Source organism: Molothrus aeneus, chromosome 30 (genome assembly GCF_037042795.1).
Source record: "Molothrus aeneus isolate 106 chromosome 30, BPBGC_Maene_1.0, whole genome shotgun sequence".
NCBI lineage: Eukaryota > Metazoa > Chordata > Aves > Passeriformes > Icteridae > Molothrus > Molothrus aeneus.
The window spans coordinates 3303961-3323592 of record NC_089675.1 but is presented as its reverse complement, the minus strand read 5'-3'; the positions used below and the strand labels follow the sequence as shown (position 1 = coordinate 3323592).

At 59.7% G+C, this 19632-nt stretch overlaps 2 protein-coding genes across 3 annotated transcripts; both read right to left on the bottom strand.

Annotated features, from left to right (window-relative positions):
- Positions 1-979: 979 nt before the first annotated feature.
- On the bottom strand, positions 980-11867 carry EIF4B (eukaryotic translation initiation factor 4B). Its single transcript, XM_066567668.1, has 15 exons — positions 11774-11867; positions 8398-8535; positions 7043-7251; positions 5883-5999; positions 5634-5688; positions 5321-5464; positions 4818-4928; positions 4489-4656; positions 3836-4070; positions 3244-3362; positions 2954-3164; positions 2247-2314; positions 1853-1940; positions 1701-1755; positions 980-1165 (listed from the first exon to the last, which is right to left on the bottom strand). Exons 1-15 carry the CDS (start codon positions 11784-11786, stop codon positions 1088-1090), a joined length of 1809 nt encoding a protein of 602 aa, XP_066423765.1. The 5' UTR covers positions 11787-11867; the 3' UTR covers positions 980-1087.
- A 1114-nt stretch (positions 11868-12981) lies between these two features.
- Positions 12982-19261, bottom strand: KRT18 (keratin 18). 2 transcript variants are annotated; one of them, XM_066567664.1, is made up of 8 exons: positions 19246-19261; positions 18485-19099; positions 17592-17674; positions 16072-16228; positions 15838-16002; positions 15089-15214; positions 14131-14354; positions 12982-13087 (listed from the first exon to the last, which is right to left on the bottom strand). In XM_066567664.1, exons 2-8 carry the CDS (start codon positions 18923-18925, stop codon positions 12982-12984), a joined length of 1302 nt encoding a protein of 433 aa, XP_066423761.1. In that variant the 5' UTR covers positions 18926-19099; positions 19246-19261. The 2 variants fall into 2 exon arrangements, with proteins under 2 accessions (XP_066423761.1, XP_066423760.1); XM_066567663.1 differs by lacking the exon at positions 19246-19261 and having other exon boundaries at positions 18485-18925.
- Between the last annotated feature and the right edge of the window lie 371 nt (positions 19262-19632).

Below are 19632 nucleotides of genomic sequence, written 5' to 3'. Positions count from 1 at the left end.
GAGGAAGAAGATGGAAGGAGGAGAAAAGTGAAGGAGGAAGAAGGAAAAAGAAGGAAAGAGGAAGAAAATGAGGTGGAAAGAGGAAGCTGAAGGGGAAACAGGAGATGGAATGATGGAGAGGAGGAATAAATAAGGAAGTGGAAGAGGAAAGGGGGGAAGAGCTAGAGAGGATGGAAGGAAGGAGGAGGATGAAGGAGGAGGAAAGGCAGGAAGAAAGAAGGAATGAAGAAGGATGAGGAAGGAGGAGGAAAGATGGAATGAGGGAAGAGAAGGATGCAAGAAGGAAAAAGGAAGCCCAGAGAAAGGAAGACCAATGTCAGGACAGGAAATTCCCCCTGGGGGGCTTTGGGAATTGCCCCGCTCCCCTCCAAGGTGGGGAGGAGAAGGGCAGAAGGATTTGGGGCCTTTCTGATCTTTTTCAGCTCATTTTATTGGAGAAGACAAACAGCCCCCAGCCTGGGGGAGAACCCCAAAACTCCCCCAGGACCTCCCAAAACCCCTGGGAAGGTTCTTTTTACACATTTTTACAGCCCACCCCAAATCCCAAAATCTCAGAGTATCTTGAGGTTCTGGGGTGGAAATCCAGGTTTTCCTGTGTAAAGGGCAGGGTTTGCATCCCAAAAATTGGGTGGGGGAACTGGGGGGACACCTGTGAGCAGGAGGATGATGAAGGTGTCCAGGGGGAAATCAACATTCCAGAGGTGAGGAAAATGGGAGGCAGAGGGGGATCCCAGGAGGGGGGATTGGGGGGTTGGATGCCTCCCAATCCCTGTTTTGGAGGGGCTCCAGTGAGGAGGGGGTGGGAGGAAGGCCAGCTCTTCCTCACCCCTTATTCCATGGAAAACACAGAGAGGGGGGCTTTTCTTTCGAGAAAACTCTTGGAATTACCCCTCCCGCCCCCCGTGCTGATTTTGGGGTGATTCCCATTCGTTCATGGTGGGGTTTTTTTTCGGGATTTAAGAAGCCGTAGCTGAGGGAATTGATGAGTTTTAGGCTTTATTTCCATCTCGCCTGGATCAAGGTTGGGATTTTTGGGAATCTCCGGAGGTTCCCACGGCAGCTGAGGAGGAGGAGGGGGAGGAAGCTTTTACTCAGCTCCTTCTTCATCATCACCTTCATCCTCCCCATCCATGGAGAGCGCGGCGTATTTGCTGGCATGGCTGAACTGCAGGAAAAACCAGGAAAAATTCCCAAAAATGGGATTTGAGAGGAATAAAGATCCCCAGGGACTCACACATCCCAAAACCAGGGGGTCACAGCCTCCCAAAAGGGGCCAGAGAAATCCAAAACTGCTGGGGTGGTTGAGCTGGGAGGGCCAGGGGGGTCATTGTTGAAAAAAAAAATCCCCAAGCCCGCAAAAAACCAAGATTTGAATGGGGTGAAGACCCCCAGGGGGTCATGCACCCCAAAAAGGGGAGTTCACAGCCTCCTCCAAAGGGGTTTCAGACTGCCCAAGGCTGAACTGTGGGGGTGGGCAGAGGGAGGGGGACAGTAAAGCAGAAATTTCCCAAAATACCCCAAAAAATGAGATTTGAGAGGTCGAAGTCCCCTGGGGGTTCAGTCACCCCCAAGAGGGGTCACAGCCCCTGCTGGTAACTGGAGGCATGGGGCATCAGTTATGGTGAAATTCCCCAAAAGCCCCCAAACCCGGGATTTGAGGGGGGTCCCTCCCCTTTCTCTGGGTCCCCCTGGATCCTTACAGAGGGGGGGTTCTCCTCCAGTTTCTTTGGCTCGTGCTCCTTCCGGGGGTCCCTCCTGAGGAACAGAGGTCAGAGGTCAATTCCCAGGAAATTCCGTGTGCCCGGGGGGGGGGGTTTCCCGGTTCCTGAGGGGGTTTTGGGGGGGGTCTCACCTCTCAGGGTCGCCCATTCCTGCGGGGCCACGGCTGCAGCTCCGGCCCTTGGAGCTGCTCTCCCGACCCCCTTCAGGCTTCAGTTCCTCTGTTGGGAAAGGGTGGGGGGGTCACAGCCCCCAGAACCCCCTGAGCTCCCCAAGCCCTCCTGAGCCTCCCAGCAAGGCCTCAACATCCCTGGAACCCCCCAACCCCCTTTAAAACCCCCCACAAAATGCCTCAACCCTCCCAGATCCCCTGATACCAACCTCCCCCCGAGCCCCCCCCCACGCCCCCCTGAGCTCCCCTAAAATCCCCCAAAGCCCCCCTAAACACCTTCTGAGCCCCCCAAGTGCTCCCAAGACTTCCCCAAAACCCATCCCAAGCCTTCCCAATCCCCTCCTCCCATTCTCACCTCTCCTCTGGGTGGTCCTGGGGGGGCCCGCATCATCTCCAGGGGGGGTGGGGCCAGAGGGGCCCCCACTGGGGAGACAGAAAAGGGGGGAGGGGCATCAGGGAGGGTCCCTGGAATGGCCCCAATCAAGGGACATGGGGGAATGGGGCATGGGAATGTTGGGATAGGGCCTGGGAATGCTGGAGTGGAGGACGAGTATTAGAATGGTCTGTCCACAGGGAATTCCTGGGAATGTTGGGATGGGGCACAGGAACATATCTGAGCCACAGGAAAGTTGGGATTGGGCACAAGAATGCTGGGATGGAACCCAGGAAGGTTGGGATGAGCAGAAGAGTCTCCAGGGGCTGCAGGAATGTTGGGATGTGCCACAGAACACGGGGATGGGGCTCGGTAATATTGGGATGTGTGGCAGAAGCATCCCCAGGCCACAGGAATGTTGGGATGTGCCAGTGAGTCCATGGAGTGGGCCACAGGAACACTGGGATGGTGCACAGGAACCTCTCTGTAATAAAGGGGTGTTGGGATGGGCCTTAGAAAGGTTGGGATAGGCAACAGAAATGTTGAGATGCACTACAGGATCATCCCTGGGAATGTCAGGGTCCCCTACTCCTGGCCCTTGGGGTCCTCCACTAGGGAAAAGCAGGGACCCATGGAATGATTAGGGCTGGAAAAGCACCCCCCAGGCCACTCCTTCCTGGGACACTCACCTGGTTGGGGAGGCTTGCTCCGAGTCAGAGCTCTGGGAATTGCCGGGGGGGTTCTGGCTGCTCCGCTTCATCCAGGCGTTCTCCTTGGGAGGCGGTGCCGGCATCACCTTTGGCTTCTCCTCCCGGGATTTGGGGGGCGGTGAGGGTGGCTCCTCCTCTTTTCCTAGGGGCTCATTTTCCAGGGATTTCTCGCTCTCCCTCCTCCGTGTGGCTGGGGGGACACAAACCCGTGTGGCAGCTGCTGGCCGCCCCGGGCTGGGACGCTGCGGCTGCCCCGGACCCCGACTCACTCCGGCCGGTGGGGCCAGAGCCCGTGGACGTTCCCGGGGGTCCCGCGGGGCCGCTCTGGGAGGATTCGCTGCCTGTCCGGGATCGCTCCTGGTTCTCCTCGCTTCGCCAGCTTGGATGCCTGGGATAGGGTGGAAATAGGATCAGGGGACTGGGAAAGGGCTGCCCCATCCCACCTTTACCATAGGATGAACGCCATCCCACCCGAACCACTCCCAAGGATCACTGCCACCCATCCCACTTTTCCATGGGGACCATTCCCTGTCCCTCCCATCTCTCTGTGGGGATCAGCCCCAATCTCCTGAGGGATCATTTCCATTCCATCCCACCCCTCCATGGGGATCATTCCATGCCCATCCCTCGCTTTGCCACTGGATCATTCCTAGCCAATACCCCCTTTCCCAAGAGACCATTCCATATCCCCTCACCTTTTGGGTGACAAATCATTCTTTGTCCATCCCATCACTACCATCACTACCAAGCGATCATTCCTTACCCATCCCATGTTTCCCAAAAGACCACTCCCAGCCCTTCCCACCTTTCCCAAGTGACCATCCCCATCCCATTCCTTCTTTCCCAAGGCACCATTCCCACCTTTCCCGGGGCCGTCTGTCGATCCTCTTGTCGTCCTCCAGCTGCCGCTGGAGTTTTTCCTGCTCCTTCTGGAGCCGCTCCTCCACCTCCCGCTCCCGAGCCGCTGTATCCACAGGCTTGGCCCCCCCGAAGATGGAAGCAGCCCGGCTGGACTGGGCAGCGGGAGCTGCTGAAGTTTCCTCTTCCTTGGGAGCACTCCGGGGCTTCAGGTTGAGCTTCGGTCTCTGGGTGGGACCTGGGAACGAGCCAGGAGATCCAGGTGGGCATTGATCCCACCTGCAACAGTGCTGAGACTGACAGCATAATCCCTGTCCCATCCTGCCATTCCCAAGGAATCATCCCCTTCCCCAGCCCACCCTTCCCAAGGGATCATTCCCATTCTCTTTCACTTTTTCATGGGAACATTTCTATCCTAATTCACCTTTCCTGAGGGACCATCCCGTGTCCTTCCCACCTTTCCATGGGGATCATTCCTGTACCATCCTGCCTTTGTCAAGGAACCCTTCTCCCCCCATCCCTTCTTTACCAAGGGATCATTCCCATCATATCCCACCATTCCCAAGGGACCACTCCCTATTGCTCCCACCTTTTCCACGGGATCATTCCCATCATATCCCACCATTCCCAAAGGAACGGCCCTAGTCCCACCCCACCTCTGTCCTCACGGCGGAAGTCATCCCGGCCGTAATCATCCCGGGAATTCCACCGATCCATCCGGTCATCCCGCCGGTCATAACGATCCTCATAGCCACGGTAGTCATCGTCCCGGCGGTACCCGCTTCCAAAGGCTCTCCGGCCGCTGCCTATTCGGGAATCGTAGCCTGGGGATGGAGACGGATCATCTGAGAGTCACTAGGGATAATGCAGCCCAGATTCCCAGTGACAACAGTCTGGGAATTTGGGGGATTCCCAGTTACTCGCTGGCCATGGCGGGGTCTCGCTCCCACTCTCTCTGCCCGTGAGAACCCTTGGGAATTCCCACCTCGGTCGTAATCCCTGCTGCGGTCGTCGTAGCGATCCCGGCTCCCAAAACCACGATCCATGTCCCGCCGTGGCCCGTCCCGATACCGGTCGTCATAGCGATCACGATATCCTGGAAGCAGGATGGGGTTTTACTGGGATAGGCACAGATTCCACGAGGAAGGAGGAAAATCCCAGTGCTCCATGTGGGAAAGGAGGAGGCCCCATTCATCCTTACAAACTGGGAATGAGCTCAGGTAGGAATGAAGAGTTTTGGGAATGAATGAGCTTGGAGTTGGAATGAGAGCTGAGAACAAATGAGCTCCAAATGGGGAATGAACAAGCTCAGGGTGGGACTGAGCTCCAAATGGAAATGAACAAACTCAGGGTGGGAATGAGCTCAGGTGGTTCCTAATCTCAGGCAGAGCAGTGTCAGCTGCCCCTACATCTTGGGACAATGCTAGCTGCCAGGACACAGGGGAAGGAGGGAGTGCCTGGAACGCTGGGCCCATTCTCTTCACTCACTGTCCCCGAATCCATCGTCGCTCCGGCGTGGGGGGAAGTCATCGAAGGCATCGGGAGCAGCCGGACGCGCGCGCCAGTCGCTCTCGAACCGCTCTGAGTCCCGGAAGCGATCTCGGTCTCTGCCGAAGCAGCGATCATCCCGGTCTGCTGGCAGCCAGGGACACAGACAGGGACAAGGGGAGGCAAAAGGAGTGGGAAAGGGAATGAAGATTAAAAGGAAAGGAAGGAAACAGGGCAGGGTCAGGGCTGGGCCCTTGGCCACTCTCCCTGAATCCCTACCCTGCCTGACCCATGTCCTCAGCTGGACACTCACCTTTATCCTGAGCTTGATCTGCCACATCCACTCGTATCCTTCTGTTTCCTAAAGACTGGGAACAACAATGGGAAGTGAGTGCTGGGCTGGGAATTCCCTCCCCATATCCCACCTGACCCTCCCCTCTTCCAGCTGGAAGCCATTTGCCCTTTTCCCACCAACTCCAGGCCCGTGTCCAAACCCTTCTCCAGGTCCTTGGAGCCCCTTTAGGCCCTGAGATGTGCTCTTGGAAGCTGGGATTGGACTCACCTCTTCATTGAGGCTCAGGGCCTGGAACAGGGAATCGATATCCTCGAATTCCGCGTATCCAAAACCTTTCAACCTCTCGGGATTGGTGGGTTCCCGTGGGAGCCGCACGGCGCTGATCTGCGAAGGGAGGGAAGGCAGGGAAGCTCACCTCAGGATCTTGGCTTCCAAAAGGGGAATGCGGAAGGGTGGCAGGCTGGGATGGAGCAACTCATGGATATCGAGGGATTGAGGGGGCTCCTCGTGCACAAAGAGGAAGACAGGGGTCCCACCCTAAACACTGCAGAACGTTCCAACATCTTTGGATTGAGGGACTGGGAAGAGAATCCCAGCTCTGGCAGCTGCACTGGGAACAATGGGAAGGGCCAGGTATGCTCTGCAGCCTCCTGCCCGGGCTCAGGGAAGCAGGAGCCATCTCAAAGCTCATTCCAGTGGAAAACCAGCCCTGGATGTGTCCAGCACAAGTCCCACGTGGACACAGGGTAGCCCACAACCTCCTTTTCCTAGATTTTGGCTCCCAAAGTGTGGGAGCTCCTTGCTCATTACTGATCGGAGCCCTGAGAAATGTCAGGAGCCACATTCCTAAATGACATCTTAGGGGGTCATAGGGTCCCCAAAGCATCCCTTAGATTTTTCTGGGGTGGATTTCCTGATGGGAAACCTCTTGCAAAGCCAGGATCTTGCTTGGACCAAAGGAGAATCCACAACACGTCCATGGAATTATATTTAAAGAATGACAAATGCCAAGAAATAGGGAAAAGGAATGAGGAAGGCCAAGGTCAGGTACAGAGCTGGAGAGGGAAAAGAGGATAGGTTCAAATGGGAATAAACTTGGTTTTTCCCAATTTGTGGTTTTCAACACCTCTGTGTGATCCATGAGCTTCCTGATGCTGTTTTCTTTCCACCTGGGAGCAAACCAGCTGCCCTACCCTGCCCCACCCCCCAGTCTAACCTCCACCCGATTCCACAGGGAAACCCCCCCACTGGAGGCTCCTCAATCCCCCTGGAAGAGCGGGAATGGCTGATCCATGGCTGGGGAATCAAGGGATTCTCTCAGGATCAACCTACAGACACCCACATCCCAGGAAAACGCCCCATGGCAATGGAATACGGGTGCCCGATAGAGAGAGAGCAGCATTTCTGCCCTCTGGAATGTCACTCACATTAAGTCCTCGGAAGAAATCCTTGATGGACTCTTCCGTGACATCGTAGGGCAGGTTTCCCAGGAATGCCGTGTACGGAGGGGATTTGGGGAGGCGGCTTCTGTCGATGTTGGGCTCGCGGGCAGCGCGCGGGGCCGTGGGAAGGATGGAGCGGTCGATCGGAGGTGCCCGGTAAACGTCGTCGTCATTGCTGTGCCACGTGGTGGAGACTGCAGAGAAAGCCGGGATGTGGGCACAGACACACGGCCAGAGCCAGCTGGAGCTGACTGGGGCCAACTGGGGCCATCCTGAGCTGGCCAGCTGCTGGAGGCAGCAAATCATCCCACAGCCCACCCAGATGGAGGCAGCTGGAAGCAACCGGAGGCACTGGGAAGAAACTGGAGTCATCCAGAGGCACCCAGAGGCAACTGGTAAATCCACGGAAAAGGTGCCCTGAAGCCATCCAGAGCACCCAAGGCAGGGACAGACAATCCCATGAGTGGCTTTCCAGGGTTCATTCCAGCTTGGATTCCAGCCTGGCTCAGTGGGAAGCTCTGGTGAATCCGGTCCCCAAAACCTCAATATCCCACTGCTGCTCCCCCACTTGGCTGGACACTGAGTCCCATCCCTAAGGAAAACTTGCACGGCTCTCCCAGCTTCATTATTCCCCAAAAACTGAATAGCCAGTGGATTTTTCCAGTTATGGATGCCACTGGCAGCTAGGAATGCCAATCCTGGAGCCTTCCAATCTGGAAGGCAGGAATTACGTTCCAGGACCTGGGAATGACAGTCTGGAAGCTGGGAATGCCAACCTCAGAGCTCAGAATGGTGCCCAGGCATTGAGAATGCTGTTCCAGCTCTGGGAATACTGCTTCTAGGACTGGGAATGCCAATCACAGAGCTGAAAATGCCACTCTGGGGACTAAAAATGCTATCCTGGCTCCAGAAATGCTGCTCTGGGGGCTGGGAATGTAAGTCCCAGAGGTGGGAATGTTGTCCTGGCTCTAGGAATGCCATCCTGGCTCTGGGGATGCTGCTCTCGGGGCTGGGAATGTAAGTCCCAGAGCTGGGAATGCTGTCTTGGTTCCAGGAATGCCATCCTCATCTTGGCTCCAAGAATGCCATCCTGGCTCTGGGGGCTGGGAATGCTAACCCCAGAGCTGGGAATGCCATCCTAGCCCTGGGGATGGTGCTCTGGGGGCTGGGAATGCCATCCTGGCTCCAGGAATGCCATCCTGGCTCTGGGGGCTGGGAATGCCAACCCCAGGGCTGGGAATGCCATCCTGGCTCCAGGAATGCCATCCTGGCTCTGGGGGCTGGGAATGCCAACCCCAGGGCTGGGAATGCCATCCTGGCTCCAGGAATGCCACGCTCACCTTCCAGGTCGTCGGTCTCGTCGGCCCAGCTCACAGGTTTGGGGATGTAGGTGGGGCCCCCCCCGCCCCCCCCATCCTCAGCCAGGAAATCCGTGAGCGTCAGCGTCTTCCCCTTCTTTGGCTTCTTCTTCGCTGCCGCTGCAGGAGCGAGCGGAGACATGGATCAGAGCGGGAACAGGAGTGGGGACGGGGGGAACTGAACAGGGAAAGGGTGGGAATGAGAGTGGGAATGGCAGGACAGAGAGGGAATGAGAATGGAAATGGTGGGAATGGGAGTTGGGATGGGCAGGACAGGGAGGGAATGAGAATGGAATCAGAGCGGGAATGGGAGCAGAGATGCGTGGGAATGAGAGCTGGGACAGGAGGGAATGAGAGCAGGAATGGGTGGGAATGGGAGGGAAGGAGAGTGGGAATAGGTGGAATGAGAGCAGGGACAGGAACAGGGCGGGGGCAGAGGGACTGGGGACACTGGGGTGGGACACAGGACACTGGAATAATGGGAGTGGGGACAGCAGGGTGGGACATAAGGCACAGGGATGGGATATGGGACACGAGGACCTGACATGGAACGTGAAGCACCAGGATGTAGGACATGAGACACTGGAATGGGACTGGGGACACCAGGATGGAACATGGGGATGGGACATGGGACACTGGGATGGGACATGAGGAGCTGACATGGAACATGAGGCACCAGGATATAGGACACGAGACAATGGGATGGGACAGAAGACACCAGGGTGGGACACGAGGCCTTGGGATGGAGCACAAGGTGACAGGATGGGACACGGGACATTGGGATGGAATGGGAGGAGCTGGGATGGGACATGAGACAGGACAGCAGGAGCCAGGAGGAAACAGTACAGGAGGACATGGAGCACCAGGATGGGACAGGAGGCCCTGGGATGGGACACAAGGTGACAGATGGGGACATGGGATGATGAGGATGGGATGGGATGGGATGGGATGGGATGGGATGGGATGGGATGGGATGAGCTGGAACAGGACAGAAGCCACTGGGATGGGACATGAGGTGCCAGGAGGGGACATGAGATGGGACACAAGGCACCAGGATGAGATAGGAAGTGCTAGGATGGAACACAGAGCACCAGGATGGGACAGCAGCCACTGGGATGGGACAGGAGGAGTCAAGAGGAGACAGGAGGTGTCAGGATAGGACACAAGGAGTTGAGAGAGGACAGAAGCCACCAAGATGTGACAGCAGTCAGTGGGATGGGACATGAGGCACCAGGATGGGACACAAATGGGACATGAGGTACTGAGATGGGACAGAAGGCACCGGGAGGGGACACAGGATGGGACACAGGCACTTGCATGGAATATGGCACTGAGAGACATGAGGTGCTGGGATGTGCCATGAGGGCACCAGGGTGGGACAGGAACCACCAGGACGGGACAGAAGGAACCAGGAATGGATGTGGGGCACCAGGATGGAACATGAGGAACTGGGATGGGACAGGAGGCAGCACAGGAGGAGCCAAGAGGGGACAGGAAGTGACAGAATAGAACACAAGATGGGACATGGGATGGGATACGAGGAGCTGGACATGAGGACCCAGGATAGGGACAGGAGACACAGGGGTGGATGGGGTTCCAGACTGGGACAGGGGACACCAGAATTGGACAGGAGCCACTGGGAGGGGACCTACCAGGGGCCAGGAGCCACCTCCCAGCCCCCTTTATTTGTTATTCCCACTGGAAACATTGTCCCCATCCCACCCCTTGTGGGGACACACCCAGGCACAAGCTGTGACCCTCCTGGAAAACCTGGGTATTTCCTGGAAGGCGGCTTTGGATTTACAATTCCCTCCCTCTGGGAGGAACTGCTGCCCTCATGTGGCTCTGTCGCTGAATCTGGGACCTTTCCTGGCAAAAACTGCTGCATTTGCCAGGAAAAATCCCTCTGGGTGGAGCCAGGGGGGTTGGAGCCCCAAAGAAATGGTGGAGTCACCTCCTTCCCCCATCAGATTTTGGGGAGGTCAATAGTGGTCCAGGGGAAGCAAAACTGATGGGTTTCAAGGACATGAAAGAGAAAGGCATGGAAAAATATTCCCCTCTTTTTTTTTAAGGAGAGATCATGAATTTTTGGATGGCCAGAGCTTCTAGTCAGATATCCCTGACCAGAGGTAATAATAATTAATGAATCAACCAAAGGGCTTTAACGAGGATAAAAAGGATGGAGGTCGGATTGCTCATAGAATGGCCTGGAAATCGTTATTCCATGGAAATCCAGCATGGAGAGAACCACCACCACCGGTGTTTTCCCATGGGAACTGGGAGGGGGTGGTGGTGTGTGAGACCCCCGGGATGGCTCCATCTTCTCCCAGTCCATCTCTTCCCTCTGCACTATGGATTTCAGGGAAGTGTGGGGCCGTTCCTGGACTCCTATGGGAATCCCAGCCTGGGATGCAGGAGCGCCAAGGTGCTCAGAGCTGCCCCAGGGTGACCCAACCTCCCGCAGGAAACTAGCCTGGGACACTGCTGGGAATGCGGGAAGCACCTGAGGCCCAGGGAAAGCCGGGACAGGGATGGATCCAGGTGGGGTGGGGGCACCTTCCAACCCCCCGTGCTCACCCCGGTACCGGGACCCCACCTCCCGCTCCAAGCAGAGCCGGGGATCCCGGGAGATGCTGCGGGATCGGGAATGGAGGGGAGAGCCGGGTTGGAACTGGGGGGCGTCTGGTGTGCTCCCTCACGCCGGGACCGACCCCTGAAGGGGCTGGAAGGGGTCACATCCTGCCCCGCCTCCCCGGTAATTGACCCCGAGGAGCCTCAAGGGCACCGCGGGCCCGGGAAGGGGGTCCCGGTGAAGCCCCTGCGGGCAAATGGAGGGGGAGGAGCCTGATCCCACCTCTCCCCCCAAACTCCCGGTACCGGGGCCCCTCCGACCCCCCCCCGTTCGCGGCCACGTGGGCGCGTCGCCCCCTCCCCCCCTTCCGCGCGCACGCGCCGGGCCGCGCCCGGCGCGCGCACGTCAATCACTGGCTGGGCGCACGCACGTCAATCACCGGCCGGGCGCGCGCGCCCCCGCCAATGGGAGACGGGGGGGGGTGTTGGGGGGCCCGGCGCGCGCACGTCAATCACAGGCCGCGCGCGCACCCCCGCCAATGGGAAGCGGCGGGAGGGGGGAGGAAGGGCGCGCGCCCGCCTTGAGGGGACGCGGCGGAGGAGGAAGGGGGGGGGGTTCGGTTTTCCCGCCGCTTCCCCCGCTTTTCCCGCCACCGCCTCCCCCCCAGCACCATCTCCGGAAGCGACGGCGCTCGGAGCAGCCCCGGGACCGCCATCGGTGCCGCCATCAGTGCCCGCGGAGCTCCACGCGGGCCGGCGCGGCCCGGGCCCGCGGCGCAGCGCTCACCTGGGGCCGCCATGTTGGGACGAGGCAGAGAAGGCAAAGGACCCGGATGGCGGCGTCACGTGACCACGAGCGTCGCGCCCTGTCAGGGGGCGGGGCGAAAATCGTGGGCGTGGTCTGGGCCGGGGGCGGGGCCTGGGGCTGGCTGGTTTTTCGGGGGAGGGGCTGGAGGGGGAGGGACCGCCGGGACCCCCGGCACTGACACCCCCGGGCACCGGCCGACACCGACAGCTCCCGGCGCCCCAGGCACCTCCCGGGCTGCTCGGAACTCCCGAGCACCGACACCCCGGACACCGAGACGCGCCGACCCCGTCACTCCCCGGAGCCCGGGACACTGGGACCCCTCGGCACTGACAGCCCCGGGATTCCCGGTCACTGGGAGCCCCGCATACAGGCTCCCACCCACACCGACAGCCCCAGGCACCGCGATGCCCCGCACACCGACACCCGTGGCAGCGCCCCGAGACCCCCAGTCCCGGCATCCCCGGGCACGTCACCCTCTGGGCACCAACACCCCCGGTCTGCTGACACCCCGGGGACTCCCGGACACCGCCACCCCCGGGCACTGACACTCCCAGGCATCTGCGCCGGGATCCCCGGGCACCGACGCCCGAGGAACTCCCGACGCCGGGACTCCTCGGCACGAGGATGCCCGCGACCCCCGAGCACCGCACCGGGACCCCTGATCACCGCACCGAGACACCCGAGTACCGCACCGGGACCCTCGGGTACTGCACCGGGACCCTCGGCTACCGCACCGGGATCCCCGCTCCCGTTCCCCCCGTGTCCCCCCGGGAGCGGTTCAGGACAGGACGACGCCCGGAGCTCGGGGCTGATCCCGGGGCCGGCGGGGACAGGGACGTTTTGGGGTCCTCCCGGCTGGTTCTGGGAGGTCGACGCCCCCAGGGACCCCGACATGAGCAGGGGGCAAAAGGGGCGTCCCGGGGGGGCGTGGGCGACCGGGGGTCGTTGTCGGGATGGTGACAAGGAGGGGGTACAAGAATCCATCCCTCCCCCGACAGCTCCCCACACCCCGTGCCTCAGTTTCCTCCCGGTCTCAGCCCCATGTCCCCACCCCCGTTTTCCCCCTCTGGAAGGACACACCAACACATCCCATCTCCTATTCATGGGAATCAGCACTTTATTTGGATCTGGGGGGAGCTCGGGGACCCCCCCCGGGTTTTGGGGGCCCGGGATCCCCGGTGACCCCCTCAGTACGTGCGGACCTTCACCTCCCTGGTCTCGGTGATCACGCGCTTGGTGGGCCCTGTCCCTGCCGTGGTGGCCGTGGTCTCCTTGTCCAGGGCATCCCTCAGGCTGTGGGGGGGGGCGGTTAGGGGTGGGGGCACGCAGGGGTCCCCTCCCCATGCTGGTAGTGTCCCCCCCTCAGTGTCACCCAACAGGTGACGGAGATGGCATGTCCAGTGGGATGGGCTGGGGTGTCCCAGCACCCTGGAGATTGTCCCCTCTGGGTGTCACCCCGTCCCCTGGCTGTTCCCAAGATCTTGTAACTGCTGGGACCCGGACACTGGGACACCTGGGGCTCATCCCCTCTGATGTCACCATTGTCCCCATCCCCAGGCCATCCTGAAGGACAGACCTGGGATATGTGATCTCCTGGGATCATCCCCCTGGATGTCACTGCTGTCCCCTGGCCGTCCCCAAAATCTTGTAACTGGTGGGTGGGACCTGGACACCTCATCACAGGGGTCTCATCTGCCCTGGGTGTCCCCTCCCCATGCCAGGGACGGCACCTGGACACTCAATTCCTGGAATTATCCTTTTCCATCCCCTTCCCATCCCCTTCCCAGCCCATATACTCCCCCCTCTGTCTCCATTTCCCCCTCACCTCATTTTCCATCCCTCTGAATTTTCCCCCCCCGAGCCCTTATACCTGAACTCACCCCCCAAACTTCCTCACCTGAGCTCTGTTTGCTCACCTTCCCCCAAAACCTGAATTCCCCCCCTTCACCTGAGCCCCTGTACGTGAACTCCCCTCTGATTTGAAGTCCCACCCCCTGTACCTGCCTTCCTTCCCCTTCTCACCCAAACCACCCATATCTGAACTATACCTCCAAATTCCCCCCTCACCTGAACTTCTAACACCCCGTACCTGGATTCCTTCCCTCTCCACCAAACTCCCCCCCAAACCCTCTCATACCTGAATTTCCCTCTCACCTGAACCCCCCTGAACTCCTGAACTCCTCCCCCTCACCTGAACCTCCCCTGACCTGAACTCACGCCCCTGTACCTGAACTTCCCCTCCCACCTGAACTTCCCCCCCCGGCGCTATCTGAATTCCCTCCCCCCAGCTGAACCCCCCCGTACCCGATCCCTTCCCCAGTTCCCCCTCTGTTAACCTGAAGCCGTCGTCGCCCTCCAGCAGCTGCCGATATGTCGCGATCTCCGCCTCGAGCCGGTCCTTGAGGCCGAGCAGCTCCCGGTGCTGCTCGTTCTGCCGCTGGAGCTGCGCCCGCACGTCCCGCAGCTCTGCCTCGGCCGCGCTCACCTGGAGCTGCACCTGCGCCAGGTGAGCCCCGGCCCGCGCCTCGGCCTCGGCCAGCGCCGCCTCCAGACCCGCGTTCTGGGGGAATCCGGGCGATTAGGGGGGTTCGGGGGAGTCAGCACCCCGAGTTCATCCCGAGCTTCAGCCTCAGCCAGCGCCGCCTCCAGACCCAAGTTCTGGAGGGATTGGGGGGTTAACGCGGTTTTGGGGGAGTTGACTTTGATCTGAGCCTCAGCCTCGACCATGGCAGCCTCTAAATCTGTGTTATGGGGTGTTCGTGGGGGAATTAGGGGGTTTTGGGGCAGCCAGAACCCCTAAAATGGGGGGATTGGAGGATCTGCACCAAGAAAATGGGGGGGTGAGTCACCTTGGGCTCAGCCAGTGACTCCAGACCCACATTCAGGGGAATGTAGGGGTTTTGCAGGGGTTCACCCCAAATCCTGGGGGTTTACCCTGAGCATTGGTTGATGCAGACCCCAAACCTGTGTTCTGGGGGGGATCAGGGGAGGATTAGGGCGTCTTATGGGGGTTCACCATACCCTGAGCCTCAGGCTCAGGCAGTGCCACCTCCAGCCCCGAGTTCTGGGGAATTCAGAGGGTTTGGGGTTGGTGGAGGGGGTCAAGACTTCAAAAATGGCCTTTGTGTGGCTGGAGTTATGGCTTGGGGGTTGGAGGGGTTTTGGGGCTCTGGAGCCATGGATTAAGGGGAGCTAGGTTTTTTGGAGGGGGAATTGGGAATGTGAGGCTGTGAATTGAGGGATTTGGGGGGCGGGTTGGGGTTTTTTTGGGGAGTTTGGAGAATTTTGTGGTACCTGGTTGCGCAGGGCCTCAAGGTCAATCTCGAGGGTTTGCAGTGAGCGACGCAGGGCCCCAACAGTGCCTCGTGCCACGTCCAGGTCCTTCGTGCTCTGCGTCACCTCCAGGGTGGTCTCTGTGATCTGGGAGGGAAAGGAGGGGTCTGGGGGGGCCTGGGGACAACCTTGGGGTCTAGGGGGCAGCAGCCTTGGTGCCACCCATCAGGAGCACCCCAAGTCCTGGAGGGGAGGTGGGGGAGTGAGACCATCCCAAGAAGAGCCAGACTCAGGCATGGGACCCTAATGGGGATCCCACATTGTGTGGGTGCCCTAGGAGGGGCTCCAAACTTGCACCTTGGACAGAGGCCATCCCAAAAGTGTCCCCAAGGCTGGACCAGGAACCTCCTGGAGCAGTTCACCCCAGGACTCCCCCTAAAAATGTCACGAGTGTCCACCCAGGCCCCTCCTGGGTGTGCCACCCCTCTTCCCCCTGGCTTTGTGGGGCTTCTTTGGGGACCTCCCATGCTACCCTGGGGACACCCCCCAAAAGGGGTTTCCCCTTTTTTGGGACCCCCCCCAGTGGCCCCTCATTGGGGACACCCCTATGGGGACCCTTGGATGTGGACTGGTAGGGCTTTGGGGTCTCCAACTCTCACCCCCTCTGCTTCTTCAGGTCCTCCAGGACCATTGTCCTGGATCCACTGCTCCCCCAGGATCGTTTCGGGGCTGGTTTTGGGTGGGATTTGAGGTTTTTTAGGGTTCCTTACCTGCTGCCCCCACTGCTTCTCCAGATCCTCCAGATTTTTCTGGGCCAGGGCATCATACTGAGCCCGCAGCTCTCCCAGGACCTTCCCTAAATCCTGTGACTGCGGAGCGTCCACCTCCACCGTCAGCGCTGACTGCGAGGCCTGCACCCGCAGGTCCTGCACTTCCTGGAGGCAGCATGGGTCAGTTTGGGGTCCCACAGCCCCTCCCGAGCCCCCCAAGTCCTCTGGACCCACCAGGTCATGGTCCTTGCGCAGCAGGATCAGCTCCTCACGCAGGGCCTCGATGTCCCCCTCGAGCTGCAGCCGCGTCATGTTGGTGTCGTCCAGGACCTTGCGCAGCCCGGCGATGTCGCTGTCCACCGACAGGCGGATGGCCAGCTCTGCCTCGAACCTGGACACGCCGCAGGAATGGAGAGCCAGGGTGGGACACGGAGCTGAGCCAGCCTTGTGCCCGTTCTTTACTTTGTCCTTGTCCTTGTTTCTGTCCCTGATGTATCCTTGTCCCCCACCCCCATCATCAGCCCCATTTCCATCCCCAACCCAACACAGCCTTTTCCTCATCCTCGTTCAATCCCCATCATCCTCAGCCCCGTTTCCATCCCCAACACACCCTTCTCCCCATCCCTGTCCCATCCCCATCCCATTCCCATCATCCTCATTTCCTTCTCCATTTCCCTTCCCATCCTTGTCCTCATCTCTATTTTCAATTCCATCCCATCTCCTTGTCCCACCCTCACCTCATTTCCATCTCCAGCCCCACCTGACCTCATCCCATCACTGTCTCCATCCATGTTCTTATCCGTCTCATCTCCTCTGCCACCTCCACTCATCCTATCTTTGTTCCTGTTCCCATTCTCATTCTTCTCCTTGTCTTCATCCCCATTTTTATCCCCTATTCCCGTTCCCATTCCTGTCTCATCCTATTCCTCATCCTCATCTCCAGTTCTGTCCCATCCCTGTCTCCATCCATGTTCCCATTCCTGTCTCATCCCAACTCTAACCTACAGCTGTCCCCATCCCTGTTCTTTTCCCTGTCCCCATCCAGTTTCCCATCCCCATTCCTACTCCTATTTCCATCTTTGACCTTGTCCTCATCCTGATTTCCATCCTCAGCCCATCCCTGTCCCTGTCCACATCCAGTCTCCATTACCACTCCTATTTCCATCCTTGTCCTTGTGCACTCCCTGTCCCATCTCCACCCCATTCCAATCCCTGTACCCACCTCCTTCCCACCCATCCCCATTCAGTCCCCATCCCATCCTCATCCTCACTCCCATTGCCACCTGTTCTCTCCCTAGTCCCCATCCCCATCCACATCTCCATCCATTTCCACCCTATTCCCATTCCCACTCCTGTTTCCATGCTGGTCTCCATCCCATCTCCCTCACCATCCTTATCCCCATTCCCATCCCCCTGTTTCCATCCTTGTCCTTGTCTTCATCCCCATCTCGTCCCCATCCTCATCCTCATTCACACCCCCATCCTCACCCTCATCCCCCCTCCATCTTCATCCCCATTCCTACCCAATCCCACCCCTATTCCCATCTCCATTCCCACCTTGTTTCCAACTCCATTTCCACCCCATCCCCATTCCCACCCCTATTTCCACCCCATCTCCACCCTCTTTTCCATCATATTCCCACCCCCATTTCCATCCCCATTCTCACTCCATCCTCATTCCCATGTCACTCCTACCATGTTCCCACCTTCATTTACTCCCAGTATTCCCAGTATCCCCAGTATCCCTCCCTCACTTGACCCGGAAGTCATCGGCCGCCAGACGAGCGTTGTCAATCTGCAGCACAGTGCGTGCATTCTCCACTGTGCTCTCCAGGATCTGGGATGGGGACATGAGGACACCCGTGGATACAGGGGGCACACGGACATGGGGACACACGGACATGCAGGGACAGATGGACGCATGGGCATGGGGACACGGACACAAGTGGACATGGGGAAATGGGGACTCATGGGGGGGGCATGGGGAGACACAGACAGGGGGACACACGTGGACATGGGGGTGCACGGATGGGGGACGTGTGGAGGGACACACGGACATGAGGGGACACGGGTGGACACACACAGACACGGAGACACAGACACAGGTGACCACATGGATATGGGGGGTACAGGTGAGTGGGACACATGGACACGCAGACACAGGGACACTCACAGGGACGCAGGGACACAGGGACACGTGTCACCGTCGCCGTGGCAGGGTGACTTCCCCGGCCCCCCTTCCCTGCAGGGCCTCGCCCCGGAAAAAATGCGATAGCCCAGGGTGGGGGTGGGGCGGGGGGGGGCCTAGGTGTGTGTGTGGGGGGGAGGGGTGCCGGTCACCTTGAGGAGGCTCCAGGAGGGGCTTTGGGGACACGGGGGGGTCTAATTTACCCAAAAATCGGAGTAAGAATGGAGGGGGGGACTCCTTCGACACTGCCCCACCGCGGTGGCCTTGGTCACGTCCCTTCGCTCCCCTCGTGGGGAGAACCCCCCCCCCCACCAGCCCCCCACCCACGGGACTTACAGACCTCCCCAAGCCCCCCTACGCCCTCCCAGGGACGTACAGACCTCCCACAGATACAAAGTTCAGCTCTTTCCCTCTCCCTCCCCAGTTAATGTTTAACCCCAACCCCCCCCGCGCGCCCACCTTGTCCCGTAGCTCCTCTATCAGCTCCCACTGGGGGCTCCAGTCGTGGGCGCTGGGTCCCTTTTGGGCCATAAACTCCCGGATTTGGGTCTCCAGGCGCCGGTTCTCCCGCTCCAGTCTCCGCACCTGCTCCAGGTACGTGGCCAGGCGGTCGTTGAGGTCCTGCATCGCCTCCTTCTCGTTGGCCACGGTCCCGGAGCCCCCCAGGAGGACGCTGCCCCCCAGGCCGGCCCCATAACCGGCCCCAAAGGCGCCCCCGGCGCTGCTCAGGGTGCGGGTGACGGAGATCCGGGACCCCGCGCCCCCCGCCCCCGCGTACACGCTCGCGGCGCTGCCCAGGGGGGCGAAGCGGCGGCCGGGGGCGATCCCGGGGGTCCCGAGGGTCCCGATCCCGCCGGAGCGGACGGAGCTGGAATAGACGGTGCGGCGGGAGAAGCTCATGGGGACGGCGGCACGACGGCGGGAGCCCGAGAGTAGCACGGACGGACGCACGGATGGAATTCCGGGCGGGAATTCTGGCCGGGATTTATAGCCGGGAGCGGCCCCGCGGCACCTCCCCACGGCCTCGCTCCCGGGAAGGGAAGGTGCGGCTGGAGCCAGCCCAGGGCTTTGTTCCGGCGGAGACCGGCCCCAAAACCTGAGGAGTGGGGTGTGAGGGAAAATAATCAGCCCCAAAACTCGTGGGATGTGAGGCAGAGGTTTGGGAGTCTGACCCAGAAATGGGAAATGCAGGGCAAGGGAAAGGGAAGCAACTCCAAAACTTGTGGGGTGCAGGGTGGGTGGAAAGGGGTATGACCCAGAACTGTGGGGTGGGGGGCAGAGGGAAAGGAATCAGCCCCAGAACTTGTAGGATGAGGGTTGGAGGGATGGGTATCTGACCCAGAATTTGTGATGTGTGTTCAGAATGATGGCATCGACCCCATAACTGTGGGGTGGGGGACGAAGGAGTAGGACTTGGCCCCAGAACTGTGGGATGTGGGGCAGGGTCAGCCCCACACCTTTTCAGGTCACCATAGCCAGCCCCACATCACCCTACTAATCTTTGCACTGCTGCAGCCCCTGCCTGACCTGAGACCCCCTGTTTTACTCTATTCCTGGCCTGTTCTGCTCTGTTTTCCCCATTTTGCCCCATTTTGTCCTATTTTGCC

Excerpts from the sequence above, each read along its gene's own strand:
- EIF4B (XM_066567668.1), bottom strand. Across the intron at positions 5,465-5,633 it reads AGATCAAGCTCAGGATAAAG|ACCGGGATGATCGCTGCTTC; the intron begins GTGAGTGTCCAG and ends GGCTGCCAGCAG. Across the intron at positions 1,941-2,246 it reads CAGGACCACCCAGAGGAGAG|AGGAACTGAAGCCTGAAGGG; the intron begins GTGAGAATGGGA and ends CTTTCCCAACAG.
- KRT18 (XM_066567664.1), bottom strand. The coding sequence starts at position 18,925 with ATGAGCTTCTCCCGCCGCACCGTCTATTCCAGCTCCGTCCGCTCCGGC. Across the intron at positions 15,215-15,837 it reads AGAAGCAGTGGGGGCAGCAG|ATCACAGAGACCACCCTGGA; the intron begins GTAAGGAACCCT and ends TTTCCCTCCCAG. Across the intron at positions 14,355-15,088 it reads TTGAGGCCCTGCGCAACCAG|AACGCGGGTCTGGAGGCGGC; the intron begins GTACCACAAAAT and ends GGATTCCCCCAG.